Source organism: Cucumis melo, chromosome 3, assembly GCF_025177605.1.
Source record: "Cucumis melo cultivar AY chromosome 3, USDA_Cmelo_AY_1.0, whole genome shotgun sequence".
NCBI lineage: Eukaryota > Viridiplantae > Streptophyta > Magnoliopsida > Cucurbitales > Cucurbitaceae > Cucumis > Cucumis melo.
The window spans coordinates 29,397,402-29,419,952 of record NC_066859.1 but is presented as its reverse complement, the minus strand read 5'-3'; the positions used below and the strand labels follow the sequence as shown (position 1 = coordinate 29,419,952).

The 22,551-nt window shown below is 31.9% G+C and overlaps 3 protein-coding genes across 4 annotated transcripts; 2 read left to right on the top strand and 1 right to left on the bottom strand.

Annotated features, from left to right (window-relative positions):
• Positions 1-2,916: 2,916 nt before the first annotated feature.
• LOC103487930 (dof zinc finger protein DOF1.6-like) lies at positions 2,917-4,309 on the bottom strand. Its single transcript, XM_008446437.3, has one exon. It carries the CDS (start codon positions 4,062-4,064, stop codon positions 3,315-3,317), a length of 750 nt encoding a protein of 249 aa, XP_008444659.1. The 5' UTR covers positions 4,065-4,309; the 3' UTR covers positions 2,917-3,314.
• A 4,002-nt stretch (positions 4,310-8,311) lies between these two features.
• LOC103487931 (B3 domain-containing protein REM16-like) lies at positions 8,312-12,515 on the top strand. The gene is made up of 5 exons (XM_008446438.3): positions 8,312-8,821; positions 8,974-9,135; positions 10,643-11,213; positions 11,540-11,724; positions 11,943-12,515. The coding sequence occupies exons 2-5, from the start codon at positions 9,025-9,027 to the stop codon at positions 12,261-12,263; spliced, it is 1,188 nt and encodes a 395-aa protein (XP_008444660.1). The 5' UTR covers positions 8,312-8,821; positions 8,974-9,024; the 3' UTR covers positions 12,264-12,515.
• A 6,302-nt stretch (positions 12,516-18,817) lies between these two features.
• On the top strand, positions 18,818-21,753 carry LOC103487932 (probable transcription factor KAN4). Of its 2 annotated transcripts, none has more exons than XM_008446439.3 (6): positions 18,818-19,386; positions 19,502-19,578; positions 19,812-19,848; positions 20,322-20,430; positions 21,318-21,405; positions 21,552-21,753. In XM_008446439.3, exons 1-6 carry the CDS (start codon positions 19,092-19,094, stop codon positions 21,735-21,737), a joined length of 792 nt encoding a protein of 263 aa, XP_008444661.2. In that variant the 5' UTR covers positions 18,818-19,091; the 3' UTR covers positions 21,738-21,753. The 2 variants fall into 2 exon arrangements, with proteins under 2 accessions (XP_008444661.2, XP_050938354.1); XM_051082397.1 differs by having other exon boundaries at positions 18,967-19,386; positions 21,555-21,753.
• Positions 21,754-22,551: the final 798 nt, after the last annotated feature.

Here is a 22,551-nt window from a genome sequence, read left to right as displayed (position 1 = left end):
ATATTTGAGTTTTGAACTGTAATTTTAAATAGGCGAAGGATATAATTTTTTTTTAAAAGAAATTGAAATTTCAAATATTTGTACCCTAACAAAGTAATGTATTAGAGAAAAGTTAATTTCTTTGGATAAAAATGGCGAAAAATATGGAGCTTATTGGTTGTGAAGTGTGAAGTTCTAGAGTAGTGACGAAAGCGCATACGTCATTTGCCGTCCGAAGAAACGGAGAGCAGTTAATTGAATAATTGTATAACAGTTTAATTATATTATTTATATATATTTATATTCCCACACAAAATTATATTTTTAAAAAATCAAGAAATACCGTTAATCTTAATATAATATAAAGGATTGAAATCTCAAAATAAATGTTTAACTTATTTAAATTTTATTATTTACTAATTATAATTATATTATTAATTTTTCTTTTTATATTTTTCAAAAAAAATTAAGTTATTGATTTTACGATTTCAATATTTTCGTCGAGGTTGACATTTTAGAATTGTAATACTATAACATTTTGTTTGTTGTTTCTAAAAATTTGTGTCCTGTTTTAACCATTTTTTTGATAAAGCGATAATGTAGGCTTGATTTTAAGAAATTAAAAACTAAAAAATTCAACACGATTATCGTTATCGTATAAAGCCTTAATGTTATGTCAGATTCATACAACTTATTTTCACGTATAATATATTCTTCAATTTAAAAAATGAAAATGATAAGAACATATTAGACACAACAATTTTAACCTTGAATCCCTCACTATTCCACATAATTGAAATTCATATATGCCTATTAGATACTTTTAGACTTTAAAGACCTAATTTAACACAAATAAAACATAGTATCGTAATATTGTAATGTGTATTTGTTAGAACGTTAAAAATCAACCATTAAACAAATACGAATAATGTAAAGATCGACATGGTTCACTAACAGTGTGTAATTAGCTACATTCACAGGAGAGGGAAAACAAATGTTCTTAGAAATAATGTTTCAGAATATAATACAACGTTATTAGGTTAGAGAGTTAATATATGCATTTCTCTAAAATCTTACGATCATATGCTCAATTACAAAAACTAAAAAGTTTTCAAGGATGTTGCTCTTGAATTTGAAGCAAAGCTCGTCATCCCTAGACCTCAGCTAACAAACCGATCGATGAGACCTGTGTACTAGATGGATTGTTTGTAGCGTCACATAACAAATTTAAGATATTTCAACACAAAATATTCATAATTCGACACTCCTCGCAACATTAGTGATTAAAATTGATAGATTTCACCGATTACTTATACCATATCTATGAATCAATCAAATTATAGATTTTTTTTTTTTTTTTTTTTTGATAAAATATGAGTGTTATAGATAATGCTAACTAAGGGTATTTTGGCGGCTAAATTGGCTATTATATATAGTTAATAATTTCTATAACACATTGGTTATAAATAATCATTATTTGGGTAGGGTGACAAGTAGGGAATATTAAATGTTACAATAGAAAAAGTTAACAACTTCATTGAAATTAATTATAGAACACTGTTGTTATTATATGGTATAAACGTGATTTATAATAACTATCTGCGCAAACTTCGAGTCAGGGACCAAAGTAAGAGACTAATGAGAATTAGTCAAGGGTTAGTCACAATGTCCAATGCATTCAAAGTAGTGAAAGACAATTAGTCCTAACAAAGTGGAAAGAGCAATAATAATATGGATGTTTCTTCATAATAAAACAATTAAACATAACTTTGCAAGTTTCAACAACACCTCCACTTTATGCAGTGATGGGATTATTAAACTAATCCAAAATTTAAATTAAGAATCAATTTCTGTTGTTCGATTCTATTTAATAAAAATATGTTTCCAAGAACATATCTACTTTCGCTCCATTTTTGCAAAATAAAAAAATCTTAATTGATGTTTTATCATAAACCGCTTTGACTTGTAACGTAGGAAAATTCTACCAAACATTCAATATCATTTCCAAACTCATATATTATCATTTTTGTCATCAATCCAAGCATATACCTCAACACATGAAACAACATTTACTATCATTCTGAGAAGACCCACATAGTTCTTAAGTAATGTGGACACAATTAACAATAAAGTAAAAACACAATAACAAAAATTCTTAGAAACTATGTATATTTATTGGAAAAAAAAAGGCTATAAATGTAGGATAAAACACCTAGAAAACGAAAGGGAAAGAAGAAATATTTTTGTTTATAGATAATGGGTGTTGTTGGATTGGTAGGGAAATAGAAAATGAGGAAAAGAAAGAAAGCCCAACAAGAGCAATGATGATAGTATGAGAATGGAGAAATGGGGCGGCCACTGCGCTAACAAATGGGGCTAATGCTCTGAATTGTTTACACATATTAAGTAAAAAGCGCTATTTCCGTTCCCATTGCCCCCTAAATCCCCATTCCCAATCATTCTCAGTCTCTTCCCTTACCACTACTTACCTTCCCTTCCACATTCATTATCAGTCAAAGTCAAAAGTCAAATGTCAAATGTCACTTTGATTTGACGCCAAAAATAACACAGCAGCAACCACGTTTATCGTCTCTTCACACAAGGAACCATTGATCCATCACTTCTTTCAGCTCACACCCTGTTTTCTTCTTGCTTTTAACCTCCTCATCTCTTCTCTTTTTTTTTTTTTTTTTTTGGGATTCTCGTTCTTTTAATTTAAACGTTTCTTTTTATTAATCGAGTGGATTTTGCATTGGGTTTTGAATCAGTCAGCCATGGATCCAAGGATCGCCCTCGTGCGTGCTAAATTCTAATCATGCGAACTCTGTTTTTTTTTTCTTTTTTCTCTCTTTTGAATTTATTGGTTTTTCATTCGGATTCAGATTGATATATGAGGATTTGATAGTGTAATGGAGAAAGTATAAAGAAGATGAACGATGGCAAGCAAAATAACACAATTTGTATAAACAGATCCAAATGGAAATCTCCCAGAAAACATTCGTTTTTTTTTTTTTTTTTTTTTTGTCGAAGAAGAGAGTTTCTGCTACTTCAGACATAATTGACAGAACCCCAAGAAAATAAAAACGCCTAATAGTGACAGAGACACCATTTTCACCCACAAGGTGTATGCTTTCAATATTTTTGCTGTATCCTATCAGTCTCTATTATACTCTCTATACCCAAGAAAAGAAAAGAAAAAACACATATATTGAAGAAGGTAAGATCCGGAAAAAGCCACTGAGAAGGGGGAAAAAATGAAGGAAATTAGAGAGCATTTGATTTAGGAACCCAAAGCAAAGCATTGAAAATGTTGTTGTGTGTATTATTATATTAGATTACTTCATGCTCTTGCCTTGCATGGAAATAGCAAGGTCCGGCCAACCCAGCAAATCACCGTCCACAACTCCACCGTTTCCTCCGCCGTCAGTGGCATTCATCTGCCACGTGTTGTACCCGGAAGAAGACGTCTCCGGAGCCCCACCGGCGGCGTAACTCCCAACGAGATCCCCAACTTCAGGGTAAGGACAAGCAGTACCCCACAATCCCCTGCCTAGAGCGAACCCCATATCGTCAAACGCTGCCGGGGCATGACCCGACCCGGAACCGGAGGTGTATCCGCCAAGAGCCAAGAATCCGGAGGCTTGGGAGCTGAGCAAAGAAGTGAAAGTTCCAGGAGGAGGGATGGTGTCGTTGATGTCATTGTTGAGAGCATTGGCAGTGGGGAGAAGAGAAACAGAGGAGGAGGAAGAAGCAGAGGTGGAAGATGAAACGGAGGTGGAAGAAGAGGCAGAAACAGAGGAAGGGGTATTGTTGATGTTATGATAGCGAGAGCGTTTGGAGTTCTTGCGGGAGCCGCCGCCAACAGGGACGTCGCGTAGGGTGCCGCCATGGGTCCAGTAACGGCGGCAGGATTTGCAGAAATGACGGGGCTGAGAGAGGTTGTAGTTATTGTAGTAACAGAACTTGGTGTTGAGGGAATCGCAGCGTGGACATGGGAGAGGGTCGGATTGAGGAGGGGGAGGGAAGCCCATGGTGTGTTGTGGTTGGGGCCTACTGTTGTTTCTGTTGGATGATTCCGACGGCATTGGGACTACGAGCCAATGGGTCAGATTTCACAATAACTCTCTGTGTTTTTATCTGTTTGTTTGTATCTCTCAGCTCAGTCAGTGGTGTGTGTGCGTGAGGAAAGAGACAGAAGAAGAAGAAGAAGAAGAAGAAGAAGAAGAAGAAGAATGAGAGAAATGATAAATGAGAGTGAGGTTAAAGAAAGTGGAAGGAAGATGAGGGGTTTTTATTTAGTTCTAGAGTTTACACTTTTTGAGAGATACAAAAGCGGTGGGTCAGTCAGGTACGATGTTATGCACCTATTCAATTTGACCAAACATCTACTTATTTTCGTTCTATCTTCACCCATCTCACTCTAATCCCATTATAGGATTAGTTTGATTTCCCAACCTAATATAATCTAAATTTCATATTTCAATTGTGAATAACTCATTTTTTTTATTCGTCAAAATTTCAATTAGCTCAATTTAAAAAAAATTTAAATCGGGCGTTAGGGAATAACATTATGAATGGAGTCAAAAGAGGAGAGGAAGGAAAATGAGTGTGTGGGGGTGGGGGAGGAGAATAATGAATGTCGGTGAATGTGAAAGAAAGTAATAATGAGTGGTAGGATGGTGTGTGCCATTTCTATTGTTGAGTTGTCGAGCTTTGCATGCTCCCAACACTACATTACAAAAACCATCCTTTAACTTCCCCTTTTTTCCCCCCTTTTCTTCCACAATTTTGTTTTGTCACTAAAACCTATGACATTTTCCTATTTTTACTACTTTTTCCATTCTTCCATCATTTTTAATTTCAAACTCATTCCTTAACCCTCTCATTTATATTTTACATACTCTTTATTTCCAATTAAGTATGTTAAATAAAGTTTAAGCTTTTGCTAATTCTATTTCATCATTAGAATAATTTTGTTGTTATTCATGTTCGAATATTTGAATATTCGAGACTTTAGCTTCAAGTTCACTCTTCATGTGTCGATTCTATTCTTCCTTGTCTTAAAGTTTCTATATTATTTTTTTTTAGTTGTAAAAAAAAAACACAATTTCATTCAATTTGAACATTTATTTCTTATCGTAGAAATCTAAACATTAGATTACTACTATGAAAATGAATTTAAAAATTATGTTGGATTACAAACAATCATATCACTAATGCCACAAGTTAGGAATGATCAACTAGTAGTCAGAGAGCACCTTTAAAAGACTAGAAAAGTATTGTTCGCACTGTAACGGATCATTATTATTAAGGTGATTCAAATTAGTTGTCCTATATTTAAAACAAATGGGAGAATCATGAGTTTCTACATCTTAAAAGATACACAAATAAATTTCTACATCCAAAAGGATGGGATAGTAACGACCTTCAAAGTATTATAAAAAGACTATGATGTTGGCTTCATAATGTCATATACACTATCTCTTGTCTTTCTATTATGCATTATATTTTCTCGTAGATAATAACAATAAAAAACTTCTTAAGCTCACATATATAATTAGTGTATTGTTAGTGATTCGTACGAATTTGTTTATTCATCTCTACGACGTTAACTATTTGTTTTTTTTATATATACACAAACTATTAAAAGTTAGAATCATATAAACATCAACATATGACGACGAAAAGGTGTATTTTTTTCCCCCAATAAAATGCATATTACATGCTTTGTTCATCAATTGGAACAAAATCATGAGGCTAGCCAGATGAATATAAATTGTGACATTTTTTTTGGCTTTATCCAAATTCATGAACTATATGATATAATTTGAAATAAAATGTCACATCGCACCATAACATATCACTGTCACGTTGAATTTCTATTGTTTTTCATATTGAACCAACTTTTCCTGTAAATTTAAACTTAAACATAAAATTGTTAATTAATTAAATTAAGTTAAATCAAAGCTATAATTAACCAACCAATATAAATAATATTTCTTAAAAATCAATTCATTAACACCATTTTATATTATTTTTAAAAATGGCAAAAATAATTTTAAGAATCTATAAATTTTCTCTCAAATTAAAAATGAAGATAAAAATACAAATTGAGATTAGTGACAATTAGTCAAGGGGTAGACATAATTTCCAAGTGGAAGAACAATAATAATAATAATACGAATGCTTTTTTCAAAATAAAATAAAATAAAATAAACAAACATCACTTTCAACAATAGTGCCACTTTGTGCATTGGTGGTATCATTAATCAAATCCAACAATGTAACAACTATATATTTACTACATAACAACAAAATTTAAAATTAATGATAAGTTTTATCTATTCATTATAGTTAAATAAACATATCATACCCACATTATCATTCTGTTTTCTTTAAAGTATCAATTTCTTCGCTTTTTCTCAATTATAAATTGAGTAGTTATTTAAAAAAAATTATAGTATTTACTTTAAATAAAAATACAATTCTATAATTTTTATTTTTGTTCATTAACTTAATTTTATAAAAGTAACCATATTATTTGAATAATTTTTTATATATCATATGATTAATACGATGATAAAAAAAAAAAAATTATACGTTGATTTTTCATTATAGATATATCAGTCTATTCATATTTGGTTTTTTCTTTTTCTCTTGAATGATAGGAGAGTAATTGAGTATATATGCTTTTGCAAACCACATTTTGTCTAAATCAAATACATATTACTCAAACTTACACTTTTTTAAATCATTATATGTATATATTTATATATATATATATATAAAGCATACTTCTCAAACCCAAAATTTATGGTTTAATTTATGGGTCAAAAAGCCACTTGATTCTTTTATCATAGCTATAATTAACGTTTACAATGTATGACTTAACTAAATACGACATTAACAATATACTTTTGAAGTCATAAGCTAAAAACATGTATTTTGAAAATTTTCAATACATCTCCTCTGGTGCTTGTAAATTCTTTCATTCATACTATAAGGGCGGGATTTCTTCACTTTTATAAGTATAAAAAGAACACGGATGATGGTAATTTAATTTCTTAATCTCAGTTTGATCTCATACGTCAATTTTAAAGTAATATCAATGTGACTTACAATTTACTAGTGACAGAACCATAATCTAATGTTAGAGAAATCAACCTTGTCTGTATAAAGTTCAACTATAAGTTAACTAATTAAAATGAAAGTAAACTTAACTTAACGATAATTGAAATAACTTTTCATCATATACGTGGTGGTAGGTTAGAGTCTCCCAATCTTAATAAGTATTTTTAAAAAAAAAAATCGTTGAAATTTCAAAAGAATTTACCGATCGTCGAATTCTAATATATTAAACAAGCCAAAAGAAAAGATATGAGTGAGGTTTGTTACAATTAATTAAATACAAAAACTTTTTTTTTTTGTTTGTTTTACTTATTATTTAGATATGAGAAATGTATATATTTATGAAAAGAATAAAAATGCAGTGAGATAATGTGAAATGTGAATAATTAGATTTTAGAAATGGCATGAAATTATGAAGAGAGTTGGAGTTAGAGGGGGGAGGGAATAATGAATGTCGGTGAATGTGAGAGAAAAGTAATTATGAATTTGTCCACCTTTGCATGCTCCCTAAACCCTACACTTATAAAACTCATTCCATATCTTTTCTTTTTTCTTCCCACAATTTTTTACGCCTATAAATAAAAATAATGGATAATAGACTTGTATCGATTTTTATCGTTTATCGTCGATAATATTAACGATAGATTGTTTTTGCATATTATAATGTACAAAATTTTGTTATGATTAGTAAATTGTTTAACATATTTTTCTATATTTAAAAAATTTGTCGTTTTAGTTTTATGTTTCGTGCATGTATGTGATGACATTTTGATTGGGATTTTTCTAATTTGTGTTAAATCTTAAAATAAATATACAAGTTCTAAAAATTATTATTTTAAAATTTTAAAATTTAGAATTTAGTTTTTAAAATATTGATAAGAAGGAAAAAGAGATAACATATAAGAAGAAATTGTTAGATATATTTCCTAAGTTGGACGAGAATTTTATAGTCTTAGGGTATTGAATATTTGTTACTTTTAGTTACATATGATTGAATGGGTGATCCTAAAAGGAAATGAACAAAAATGAGTTATTGAATAGAAGTTCATATCCGACAACCGTGGGCTATAAGGAAGCCCATCAAATATGTTGATCATATGCAAGAGTGATAATTGAATTATGTAAAATTTTCAAAAATTAATTCATATAATTAAATTCACTAATTTAGAATAAATTTATTATTGTAGGTTTTTCTCACAAAAGGAAGAAGTATAGATCGATTCATACTCCAACTTCCATCTGCAAACGTTGAGTGTAAAATGATGGAGATTATGCATGAAAACGAAGGAGAGAGGAAGAAACTAGAAAATATGGAGCATCATCAATCCATCCTTTGGGTTTATTCATGAAATTAAGGCCTTCAAAATGGGGATTCCGTACAAAAAATTGGCATAGAGAGAGAGCCTCGAATAAATAAAGTAATGACACGTTGGAGTGAAGATTCAGCGGCAGAGTACTTGGAAGAAGGAAAAACTCATTGAGCTTCAACAATGGCCTTGGAGCGGGCATCTCCATTAACTTTTTCTCTGCCTCACTGACTTGTCGTATCACAACTACGACTGGGCCTCTTCTCTTCAATCCCTTCTTCACTACTTTGTTTGTTCTCCAACTTTCCCACTGCGCGCCACCCCCTTCTTCATTCATATCCCTAAATTACATCTGTGGCTCCGCAATCGGCAGCTGACCCAACTTTCTTCTAGTCCCAATTTTGCTGGTAAGGACACCCAATTACTCTCTAGATCTAGATTCTTCCCAGTTTCGACTTTTTTCTTGCATAATCTATACTGGGTAGGTTTTGTTCCTTTGATCAAATCGTTGGGGGGTTTTCTCTCACTCTGTAATCTTGCTCTCTCAATCGATTTTCAGGTTCCGTTTCGATCTGTTTGTTGTTAGTTTATTGAGTCTCTCCCTGGAGAAATGGATAAAGTAGGCGATAGTTCCAACAAATGGGCAGAGGATATTTATTGGAGCCATTTTCAGTTCACCCACTTCTATCAAATTCTTGCCGGTGGTTGTGAACAGCAACTTGTAGGTTTTCTTTCTTTGATCTTCCCTTTTGTCGCTTTCACAAACTGGGTTCTTGCATTTGATGTTGGATTATTACTAGATATTAGATCTTGTGCGCTGGTACACTTGCTGCTGATATCATGTGCCTTTCGAGATTTATCCTCCCAAGATAGCAGCTTTAAGTTTCTTGCGTCTTTTTTATTGTATCTTGTTAGTTGGTTTGGACTTGAGAGTGAATACCATTTGTTTTCTCTTTGTTCATAAATGGTGTAAACTTTGTTGGAAACTGTCTTTTCCGAGAATTTGGTTCGATTCTCGAAGAAATTTCATGTTTAAGTATTTCTGTGATATTCTTTTTCGATAATGCCTTTCAATTAGGAGCTTATATTACCGCTGCTAATTGTGGTTTTTTTCCCATTGTTGGAGGATTTGGATCTTAGAACCTTCGATTGCCTCTTCCAGACAGCTAATGTTTGAAGGACTCGGCAACTTCCCCGAATGTTTTTAGCTTATGGGGTTTCATCAACGGTTTACTATTTGGATAAGAATGCAAACTCCAATAGAACTGATTTCTTTTCTGTGGTCAACTATTTCTTTGCCTAAATTGCTTCAAAGCTTTTCTTACTAGCTTTTCTGGGAACTTGAGAGCGAATACCATTTGTTTCCTCATTGTTCAGTAATGATCGTTAATCCATTCGAATAATCTCCTTTCCAGAACCGTACATGAGATTTTCATCGAACTTGAGAGTGAATACCATTTGTTTCCTCATTGTTCAGGAATGGTGTAAATAATGTGGGAAACCCTTTTGGGTCAAATCTTTTTCTCCCAAACTCATTGTGAAGCAAATAACTTTGGAAACAAATGGTTCAAAATGCCGGTGAAAATATTTACCTGGTTCAAAAGGCTCAAGTGAAAATATTTTGATCCCCCTCCTACGGAGGTTGTGATTAGAAAGAAACTCTAGCATCTTTCGCGATCAAGAAACTACTTTTCTGGAGTTCTAGTTACACTTTTTGCTTCGACGTGCTCCTCCACTTCTAAACTCTTTTGTAATTATAGCCTAACCCAAATTTTTACTAGTTCTCTTTTTTGTAACCTATTGTGCGGGGATACCTCATCTCCTCCTTTCGTATCATTCTTTGTGATAATTAAAGTTATGTTTCTTAAAAAAAGTTGGAAACCGCTTTCCGAGAATTAGGTTCAGATTAAATTTTAGTTTTAATGATCTCGGCTAATTTTGGTTTTTTGTACCATTGTTGGAGCATTTGGACCTTACAGCCTATAGTTGCCATTTGCCCCTTGCATAAAGATACAGCTAACTTTAGAAGCACTCAGCGTCTTTGACTGTTTTAAGTTTGTGAGGTTTTAGATGATTGATGATTTTACTATTTGGATACAGCCACTTACTTCAATTGAACGTTTTTCTTGCTATTTTCATCGATGTCTTTGACCTGAGAATTGCAGAAAAGTTTCTCCTGCAAGCTTCTCTAGAAACTTGCCGACTCATATATATACTCTTTGCTGCAGGTAATTCCGGACAAATTTTCAAATAATTTGAAAAACAAACTTCCCGCCACTGTGACTCTTAAAGGTCCTAGTGGTGCTACATGGGATGTGGGATTGTCAACCAGTGATGATAAATTGTGTTTCAAACGTGGATGGCAAGAGTTTGTGAAGGCTCATTATCTGGAGCAGAATGATCTTTTGGTTTTTAGATACAATGGAACGTCACAGTTTGATGTTTTGATATTTGATTGGAAGAGCTTTTGTGAGAAGGAAGCATCTTATTTTGTAAAAATTTGTGAGAATAAAAAAATTGACAGCGGCGGCCAGGCTAAGAGGAAGCTTAGGGAACCCTCTTTGGATGGTTTTGATGTTAATATTAACAATGGTGCTGAATGTGATTCTTCTGAAAATATCATACATGATGACAGTATGGAACGTATGATACAGGACGTTGTGTCCAAAGCTACAAATTTTAATGGTCAACCAGAGGTTTTTTCGGCCGAGCCTATACGAACAGTGCAGACTAGAAGAAAGAAAAAAACTCCAAATAATACAGCAATTATTTCCACCCCTGAACCTGTTCAGTTATCAGGTAGTTGGAGAAGAAACTCTTAAACTTTTAATCCTTCATTCATATTGTTCCATGTTTTCTGCGGTTGACCTCAAAACTAGAGAATGAATAACTGTGCTTTAGAATTCTTGGCGATTATTAGGTTGTTATTATGTTATAGTGAATTTAACATGATGGTGGTGTTGTGTTTCTGGTCTCGACTGGAAAAGCATTTTTGAAATGTTTCTGTAGTCAGACCCAGTCTACTTGACCATTTTGGATTAGTAAGGAAAACTAGATCTGTGAATCAAAATGTCTATATGGTTTTTGTGGTAACCAATATGGTTTGTAACCATGGACTTTGCTAGATTCTGATATGGAAGCTACTCCCGTTAAGAAAATTGGGTCATATGTTGAGCAATACGTATCCCATCGGAGGGCTATAACCGAAGGTGAGAAGAACAATGCCCTGAAGTTGGCAGAAGCAGCATCAAGTGATACTGGTTTCAAAGTTGTTATGCGACCTTCACATGTGTACAGGAGATTCTTTCTGGTAAATCTCGTCTTCTGTTACTGATTATTTTTGTTGCTCCTTAAACTTCATTTCAACATCCAATATATCTTTTCGAAGGGAACGTCTGGTGTGCTTATTAGTTTTAGAAAAGGTGGCCATCCTTTTGTTGACTCTACTCTCCAACTTTTTAATTTTGTCAAAATTTGTTTTAGTTCTCATATGCATCACAATTTTCTGCATGTTGGTTGATGATGCAGTTTATCCCCACCCAATGGGTTACAAAAAATCTCTCCCTTCGTAACCAAGATATAATACTTCGTGTCGGAAGTGATGAATGGCCAACCAAATTCAACTTTACCCCTAGTCGTCAATGTGGTGGCCTTACAAGTGGATGGAAACATTTTTCAATCGACAACAATTTAGAAGAATTTGACGTCTGCGTCTTTGAGCCTGTCAATAAATCAAGTGGTCCTGTCGTCCTGGAGGTCAAAATCTTCCGTGTCGTCGAAGATGTTATCCCTCTGACTCGTGTAGCATCAAAGAGCAACCGAAAGCCAACCAAAGCACCTGAAGCTTAATTTGTGGCAAGTTCCCAAAATATTTTAGTACCTAATGTTAAGACCCAAGATTCTCTGTCTGTATAATATTGTGTAGGTAATAACCCTGCTTTAACTTACGATGTTTTGTAGCTGGGACCTGTCCTTTGCTAACATTTTTAGTTGATGCCATGCTAGTCCTGACTCCTGTTGTATGCACTAGTAGAATATCCAGTTTATGAGCTTTAGTTTCACCACTTTCAATGTGAAGCACTGCAACCAATGAGTTTTAGTATCCAGTTTATGAGCTTTAGTTTCACCACTTTCAATGTGAAGCACTGCAACCAATGAGTTTTAGTGAAGACTCATCCCAATCACTCATGTTGTTTTCAAAGAATTAACCCTTTATCGATAAAAAGGAAGATATAATCTCAATAACTAAATAAGAGGCTCTCAATTCAATTTATGGTGCCACTTACTTAGAAATTAATTTCTTACTAGTTTTCTTAACATTCAAATATTGTAGGTTTAGGTGGGTTATTTCATGAGATTTGTCAACATATTTATTAGTTGACTTGGACACTCGCGGATATAAAAAAAAATTACATGAGAAGAATCGAGGAATTTCACATATCTGACCTTGCCATATATGCAGCTATCTATTAGAGTGGATGGTAATCAGAATCATATTCAATATGTGTTACTTGGTATACAATTCCACCCCCAGATAAAAAGTAGTGTTGGGTGTCGTATTAAAAAACAGAGCAAGGGATGGAAGATAGATATCTCTTTGAATCCCTGAGTTGTTATGAGTGTATATTTGAAGTTTGAAGAAGCAGAGCTTGGGGTTCACGTGGGTTTGCCATTATTCAGTATCACTTACACAGAGAGGACAAAATGTAAATCTTGCAGGCTATGGCTGGGAGAGGGAAGGGATGATATGATGCAATGGACTCAGAATCGGTCATGTGCCAGCAAATTCTTCCCAATCTTGGAGGGTTTTCTTTGCTCAGAAAGCGCCAATGGTAAATTATGAGTAAGTTTTTTTTGTACATATTCTCTGTGGTACTGTGTAAGCAAATGAGTCTTGGTTGGTTTTGATGGGAACTGCCACAAACAACACACACATAGATGCAGACACCCATTATATCATATTATATTATATGCTTTTTTGCAAATCGCAGGTGGGAATTGAAAGGGAAATGGGAATTTGTTTCTTTTTGTGCTGTTTGACGTTTTCAAGTTCTCAACTTTTCTTTGTCTTCTGGACAATTGATGGGGAACTTGAAATTTTCAGGTGTAATTTTGTAGCATTTGTTTGAAAATTCTTGAGGGCTATTGAGAGGAAGGGGAAGGTACCTTTCCAACTTCTTTCATTTTTTCACTAAACATGGTTTTGTTCTTCTGTGGTCCATCCCACTACTGCCCAAGTGACATATAGAACCTTTGACACAGAATCCATCTCCCTCCTCTCTCCTTCTTTGTTTGATAACCATTTAAATTTAGTTTCCATATACTTCCATTTATGAGTTTCTTTGTTTTAATACTATTTTTTAGCGCTCTTTCTAACATAAAATTTAACTTTTTAAAAAACTTCTGTTCTTGTAGTTTTAGAATTTTACTTTAGAATATAAATGGTGTTGTAAGAAAGGTGAAAACCACTGTGAAGTGTTAGAATCCCATAACTCACTTACAAGCATGGTAATAAATGGTGCCATTATTGTTAGTATCACTATTCCTATTTCTACCATTTCAGACATTTTTCTGAGTTGGTCTCTTAATTACTAGTTATCCCAATTTTACTTTTTTCATGTGTAGAAAACAATTCGAATCAAAGCAATCTTTTTAGATTTCTTCTATCTTACCATCGTATTTCTTACATGTCCTAATAGGTGGGTAACTAGGATTTATTTGTCTCGTAGAGCTTCACTTCTTGAGCAAATATTAGAATCAATTCAATAAAGTGAAATCAATGTGGCTTTGCTCCACCAAGAAGGAATATGAAATGATATAAGTATATCATAATATTGGCTTTTAAACTTATAATTTCGTGCGAAGTAAATCACCCATTAAGATGAATTCTTCAAAGATAACTTGTAGATCACTATGCATAAAAACAACCAAGAATGAAATCAAACATTTAATATAAACTATTAGCCACATAAATTAGATTCACCTAACCACAAGAGTTCCTTTTTTTTTTTTTTCTCTTAAACAAAGTGGATTAATTTCATCAATTTCTCCATAGAGTATAGACTCTTTTGACTCAATAACCCAAATAAATAAAATAAATTAGAAAAGTCAAATGATCCAAAGGACAATGCCTAACCTTTTAGAACTTACCTAAAGATTTTTCTTTTTTTTTCCCTCTCAATTATTTGATCCTTACATCACTTTTGTGCCCTTCTTCTCATTAGTAAACGGCAAATGGAAAAAGCAAATAGATATCTTTACATCGTACGATGGGCACATGTGGGTTGTAGGTACCATAATCATTCAACTTATGACCAATGTTTGTCAATTTTTCACTATTACCCCTTACCTACATTATTACTTTTCTAACTAATATCACACAACTCCACATTTTGTCTATTTCAATACTCGAAGAACAACACCTATGAGATACTATAGAATCTCTTTCCCAAACAATCCATACTAACATTTACTATTTAAGTTTCACCTCTTAATTTAAAAACTTACGTTGATACCATCGATATTGCATGTGCTCCAAGTAGATGTCAGACTATGGATGATATAAACAATCTCATTTTTCCATCTTAATGGGTACGTGATATTCACTAACCTAAGTAATAAAGTGTATTTGGTTCGCAAGTCCTCTAGAGTCAACTATGTTTTTTATTTCGAAGAACCTATTAGGTATAAAATTAAAAGTTTGAGATGTTTGTCCATGAGTAAATGCCTCTAACTCAAAAGTTGTGGATACGTAGCATTTCATCATGTATTTGAACCTTCAAAAGTGAGAATAATGAAGCAAAGAAGAGATTTGAAGATCAGCTAGCTGAGAAGAGATTTGAATATCAGCTGAGAAGAGATTTGAAGATCAGGTGAGAGGAGATATGAAGATCAGCTCTTGAAACCAAAACATAATGAAAGAGAGAAGCAATAAGTTTTTCAGTAAAGAGAGAGCAAAGAACACAAAAAATGAAAGAAAGCACATGGTTGTGTTGAACTTCAACAGCCAAAAATAAGGGTCCCATCCCATCCCCCAATCCAAATTATGCATTGCCCTTTCTCTGATTTTCTCTATTAATTTTAAAGGGTCCCTTCAACTTAACACACAACAAAAATGTACTCTTTTTTCTCTTTTTTTCCCTCTTATATATATATATATATATATATATATATATATATATATATATATATATACCCTTTGATTGTTATTTCAATTTGAATTAGATGTACGGCATGCAGATGAATGTCTCTCATAAAAATAAAGAAAAACAGACTCAATTTCTTTGCAATAAATCTTCTTCCATTATGTGTTTGTGTTGTTATGTTAGGGAGAAAAACAATTGGGGTACAGCTACCATTTTTGGTCAAAGGGTATGATTGAATCAAATTATAAAAAAAAAAAAAAGTTTAAAAATATTGTTTGTGTCATCAGCCCTCCTCCTGACATGTGACATCCCTACATCAAGTTTCTCCATAAAATTATGGAAGTTTGGAATTGGAAGCCTATAACTTGTTAGGGTTTAGGGTTGTTGGGTGTTTCTAATTTCTAGACCAACATTACTCAAAGTCTATTTTAGACTATCAATCATATAGTAGAGAACATTAAAAAAAAAATATCATTTACACAAGACGAGGAGTTGTTAAGTCTAGCTTGTGTTATTTAGTTAAAAAATTCAATATGCGTATATGTTAGTTAAGCTAAACTTTTGTTTTTACAAAGTTTTAATATATAAGGAGGAAAAAACAAGGAGTTGAGTTATCCAATTTTAACTCAAAAATATTTTTCTTATTTTTTATAAATTTGAGTTTAATTTCTATTTACATTAACCTTAAAACATTCAATTTGATTTTAATTTAGTCTTTAAGAATAAAATGTTTTTATTGTTAATTAATTAATTAGGGATTTTCTAAACACATAACATTTTAAATCTACAAAGTAAACTTAAAGTTAAAAAGAAGGAAAGAAAGATAATTTTTACCATAAACGAAAGAAGAGTTTATCACATGACACAATATATAATTAGACAAGTGGATATAAAGGGTAAAAAGATAGATGCAATCAACGATGTAATAATCATCCATTTATGATTAAATAAAATGACAATGGCGAATCGTCAGCTTCGGTTATTCCAATGGCATCTTTCTTTCTTTCTTTCTTTCTTTCTTTCTTTCTTTCTTTCTTAATTTCTGTGTGTATTTAAGGGATGATTAAATAAAAATACACCCTAAAATGAGTTGTGTTAATTACAAATTAATTAATCAAATTGGATTTCAAATACCAAAATTGTAATGTTTCATTATTAAACGCCGTTGATTTCGCTGATTCCTTCCTTCCTTTCTTTTTTGTCTTTTTGGTCATCTCACCAAGTTAGACAGAGAATGAAAGAGAAGATGGGGGTTTAAATTAGGGCTCCAATCTCGAAGCAACACATGCATGTCGATACGTGCATACAATAAACTAATAAATACATTATATTTCTCTCTTCTTCTTCTTCTTCTTCTTCTTTTTCCCTCCCTTAATCTTGAAGCGTTTTTTAAAATAAAATTATGATTTTGATTTCTAAGAAAAGAACATCTATTTTGGAATATTTTGTTGATGTAAAAAACATCTTAAAAAAAAGGCTAAAGCTAAAGAAATATAGGTCTTCAAAGTCAAATTAAAATATAGTGTCATAGAGCTAGATGGGTTTTTATAGAGGATATTTGACCCCTAATTAAGCACAACTTACGAAGTTTTAATAGAATGGATTAATTAAAAGCTTATTAATTATCTCAACTTATACATGTGGGTTCTTATAAATCGTAGTATATGATATGATAAGGAAACAAAACAAGTAGCAGTGAGCATTTTGAGAAATAATTAACCTCATAAATACCGATCAATAGAGAAGATGATGATAATTATTCTTGAGTATTTAAATAAAGACAAGCTATAGAATCAAAATGTACAATTACATATTGTGAATTAAAAAGAAAGGAATTAAAGTGAGAGGAACCAAAAAGTTGAAAGAAAAGTTAAAAGAAAAGGAGACACATAGAGAGAAGAAATTTGTGATAAGACAAAGACATAGAATATAGAATATGATCGTCCAAAAAAATCATATATATACATATATATGTGTGTGTGTGTGTGTGTAGGCATGTTCCCCAGAAATTTTGTATATTCTAGAGAGAGAAATGCACAGAGAGAGAGAGAGAGAGAGAGAGAGAGAGAGAGAGAGAGAGAGAGATAAGAATGAAGTAATTTATTTAAGTGAAATTGATTAGCTAAGTTTTATTTGTTTTTTTTTTTTTTTAAAAAAAGAAGGGTTTTGTATTTCCCGGAGAATCTAGAGCGCATCAGACGCTGACCAAAGAAGAATACTTTAAATGTAAAAATGTAAATAATAATAATGAAATGGGAATTTAGAATTAGAATTAGGAGGGGGGGGGGGGGGGGGGGGAGGAGGTCACGTGAGGCACGAGGGGAAGAATGGACAAGGAATAATTGGACACGGAGAGAGAATATTGGGGAACTTAAGGATACATCTTAAGTTAAGGCAGACAATTACTACCTGTTTCTTTCAACCTTTAATTATGTTGGACTTCCACCCCCCTCTTTTTTTTTTTTTTTTTTTTTTTTTCTTCTCTCTATTTTTACCTTTTTTATCGATCTTATCAATCTCAACTTTCGTACACTTATCTCATTTTTGATAAATGTATAATAATTAAGTTGAAGTTTAAAAAGCTTATTAGAAACTAAAAGTTATTAGAAGTGATACATATCAATTTGGTTATGGAGTAATGAGTTACCCAGAATAGAAAGTGATTGAAAGTAACAAGTTAGGAGTTGAGAAGAGGGTAATTTTTGGACTAAACAAAACACATGTAGAAACCAAAAGAGGGAAAAAGAATAGGAGGGGAGCAGTGGAGAGAGGGGATAATTTGGAAACAAAAGTGAAATATACCTAGTTTATACACAAAATGGGGAATCTTTCTTTAAATTGATGTAACCCCACATCCCCCCCCTTATATTCAATTTACATATATCTTAATTGAATATCTCTATTGATTTTAAAGGTTTGGTCTTTACAAAGTATATATTTTGTCCAAAAAAAAAAAATTGCATAAAATTGAGAATACTCTATATTCTGTACCATACGTTGTAATTATATATTTTGTTTTTATTTTGAAAATCTTATATTATTCCTAAATATTTGTATCAAGTTACAAAGAATAAAAATATAATTTTGGAAAGGGAGGAGCTCATTTTCATTCCCCCATCATTTAGATAAGAAAGTCTCTCTCTCTCTCTCTCTCTCTCTCTCTTGTGTAGTGTGTTTGTGTTGGAAAAGCTGTGTGGATCCATCTGTGAGTATTAAATGCACACACAACTTTCAACTTTTCACTCCTAAATTTCCCTTTCCATTTTGCTCAAAATAACCAAAACCCTTTTTTCCTCTCACTCTCTCTCTCTTTTAATTTTTATATATGTAAATCAATTCTTATGCATTCACAAATTAGTTTTTTTTTTTTTTAAGAAAAGGTTATTAATGGTCTGGTTTTCCAAAGATCCCATTTTTGAAAACCCCTTTTTCTCAAACCCTTTTTCTCCCAAATCATAATCCACTCATAACTACTTCAAAAGCCCTCACCTCACCTTTTTCTCTTCAAATATATATTCATCTTTTCATTATAATGTTTATCAATAATATGGACTACTCCAACACCACCACCGCCACCCCACCACCGCCATTGCCGGACCTTTCCTTGCACATAAGTCCACCCTCGGATTCCGGCAATCATTATTTCAACCACCACCACCATCACCACCACCACCACCAACCTCAAATCTATAGCAACCATTTCAAAAGAGGCCCAAAAATGGGATTTGGATCAATTAAAAGAAGCATTAGAGCTCCAAGAATGAGATGGACTACCACTCTCCATGCCCATTTTGTCCACGCCGTTCAGCTCCTTGGTGGCCATGAAAGTATATATCTTTACCCTTTTCCATTATTATTTACTCACCACTATTATACATTGATTTAACAAAACTAATCAAAAATAAAAAATCTTTTAATTTCCCTTTTCTTTTGAATATGTAGGGGCAACACCAAAATCAGTCTTGGAGCTGATGAATGTGAAGGATCTAACCCTAGCTCATGTAAAGAGCCATTTACAGGTGGGCTTTTTTAAAAAAATAAATAGTAATCTTCTTTTATTAGACATAATGAGAGCAAAGTTGTCATTTTCTTTTTTTTAGTGAAAATAAGAATTAATGAATTGTGTAATAGTAATATTTTGAGAACAAAGAAAGTTAGGACAAAAGAGCATCAAGAGTTGTAATCTTTATATTGTTGACTCTTTTTCCTTTTAATTTTCGTTTTCTTTGCCCTTTTTCTTTGGCTCATGCAGATGTATAGAACAGTGAAAAGTACTGACAAAGCCACTGGTAAATTACTATCTTTTCTTTTGTTATTATTTTCTACACTCTCATTTTGGGAGTTTTCTTGAATTAATTTGAAACAATGTTTTCATTATTGAAAAACTACAAGAACTAATATATATATATATATATATATATATATATATATATATAGATTCTTTCAAAATAATTGCTTTTAGAATTTGAGAAAAATGAATATGTTTCCTCAAAAAATTTGTGTCCTATAATCTTTCTTCTTCTCTTTTTTACACTCTCTTTTCCGGGTTTTTTTCTTTCTATAAAAAAGAGTTACCTTGTGTGTGTGTGTATATATATATATATGCTAATTTCACCTCTATGTTAACAATGTTTTCAATATTCACGAAGGTTCCATAAAAAAAAAAATAGATTGATTTTATAAAATTAAAAAACACAAATTTCAAAATCATTTATTTTAGGGTTTTGAACCCTTTTTTTATATGAAATTTTAAATTTGGCAGACTCAGCCATGAAGAACCAAAGGCAAGAAATTGATGGAAGTGGTGTTTCAAATTGTGAGATATCTAATAATCCATCACTTACAATGTGGAAAAGCCCTAATAAAAAAATGTGAGTCCATTTTTTTTCTTTTTTCCTTCTTAATTTTGATTTCTGAATTTAAATAATCTTGTTTTCATTTGAAAGAAACATAGATTTAAGTAATTTCACATGTGTAATCAATAATTAGTTACTTAAACGTTTTGCATATGCAATATATCAGCTTCTTTGACCATACTCAAACTCCCCATTTATGATCCCTTCATTTTTGGGAATTGTTTTAGTGCCTACTGTCTGTTCTTTTTATATATTTCTTAAACTCAATTAATGACCCATCATTTCTTCACTTAATAAACCCATTAAAAAGATTGACTTTACTATATTAACATCAGTTTGAATGGTTGATTAGTGGTAATATTAAATTTATCTTTAGCTTAAATTTTAAATAGTATACATATCCTACCCTTGTCACGCTTGTAATTACTTTTTATAGATTACTATTTTCGTAAAATTAAGTTTCATTCTCGATTCTGGGGTATACAGTGGTATATGTCGATAACGTGTCAACCTAGTTGAAGTGCACTAGTTATCCTTTGATAACCATAAATCTCCTTCTAAAAAAGATTGATTTAATAGTGTGTGTGTGTGTTTTTTTTTTTTTTTTGTACTTTTTAATGAAAAGTAATATTTTTTACAACCCTAGATAATTTTCAGAAGGCCCATTATTTATTTTATTTTTGAAACCTTGATTAAAATAAACATAAAGATACAGAACAAATTGTCAATGATCATGAAAAACAAATTTTTAAAAATTGATAGTTTGGTATATGAGAGCAGCACTAGAATAGTTGGAAGGTGAAGAAAAAAACAAAAATTGAAACATTCGAAAACTCAGTAGGAATAATTTAATTTAAGTAAAGTAGAAGGATGAATAAATTAATGAGTATATGGATGAGCAGGAAGTTGTTCTGTTCATCAATGGAGACAAACCAAGAGATGACGAGCAGATGGAATCAATTTTGCAACAACACTATTGGAAACAACCAGGTTCGTATATGTACAAAACACAATACAACAACACCAACCTTAAACAACAACACAAATGCTTTAAATTTTCCTTTCCTTTTAAAAAAAAAAAATACACACAGTAATTTATAATCTGATGATAGTACCTTTCTTTTTTGTTGAAGCAGCAGCAAGAGAAGGACCGACACAATGGAAATGCAAATATGAAAATCTCGAGTGGTGTGAACAATCACAATAATAATAGTAATAATAATCTTAACTTAGATTTCACTTTGGGATGCCCTAATTATTCTCTAACAATCCATTCTAATCCTCACTCTTCATCTACTGAACTTCCTCTTCTCAAATGCTAATTGGGGGTTTTGATCACATATTTTAGTTAATTATTAATCTAATTAATTATTAATGTGGGTTTTGTTATTAATTGCTGCTTCATATAATGTTTTTTAATTAATTAATGTAGCCTTCGTGTAATATTCTCATTTCCCAATCATCTTCAATTCCATTGCTATATAAATGTTATGATGAAGAGATCTAGAGATGTTGAATTTTGATTAATTTTCGTTTTGTTTCTAGTATAAGACGTGCAGAGAAAAAACATGTTTATAAGGTATTGTAACTCATAAAAGTTCGAGCTTTTGGATTCGTTGGAGATTTTAGATTTTATTTTTAACTAAACTTTGTTGAAAATTTAATCCTTCCTTAAGATTCGAAGTGTATATGATTAACAAAAATAAAAGAATAGTAATTATTAAGTTTGATCTTATGAAAAGAAAACAAAATTGAATGATGGGTTGTAGAAAATTACAAGGTTTTGTTGCATTTTCTAAGCTAGAAGTTAGTGATTGAATTCTTACTCACAAAGGCCCACAACCCTATCAAAAGAGAGCCCATGCTTTCACAAATCAAGACAAATTGTTGAGTACCTTATTCTTCCTTCAAAAATATATTGTTGGCGTAAAGAAGCAGAAGCAAAACTGATGTTACACAAAAAATCATATGAAGTACACAATAATTTGCTCTTGAAATTTATCTTTGTAGGCTCTAATATGATGGCTAACATATTTCATAATATGTTGTTGATTGTGATTGGAGATATTCAATTTTATTCATTAAATGTGTGGGGTAGATATCTATCAATATGCCAATCTATATCATGGTGACAAA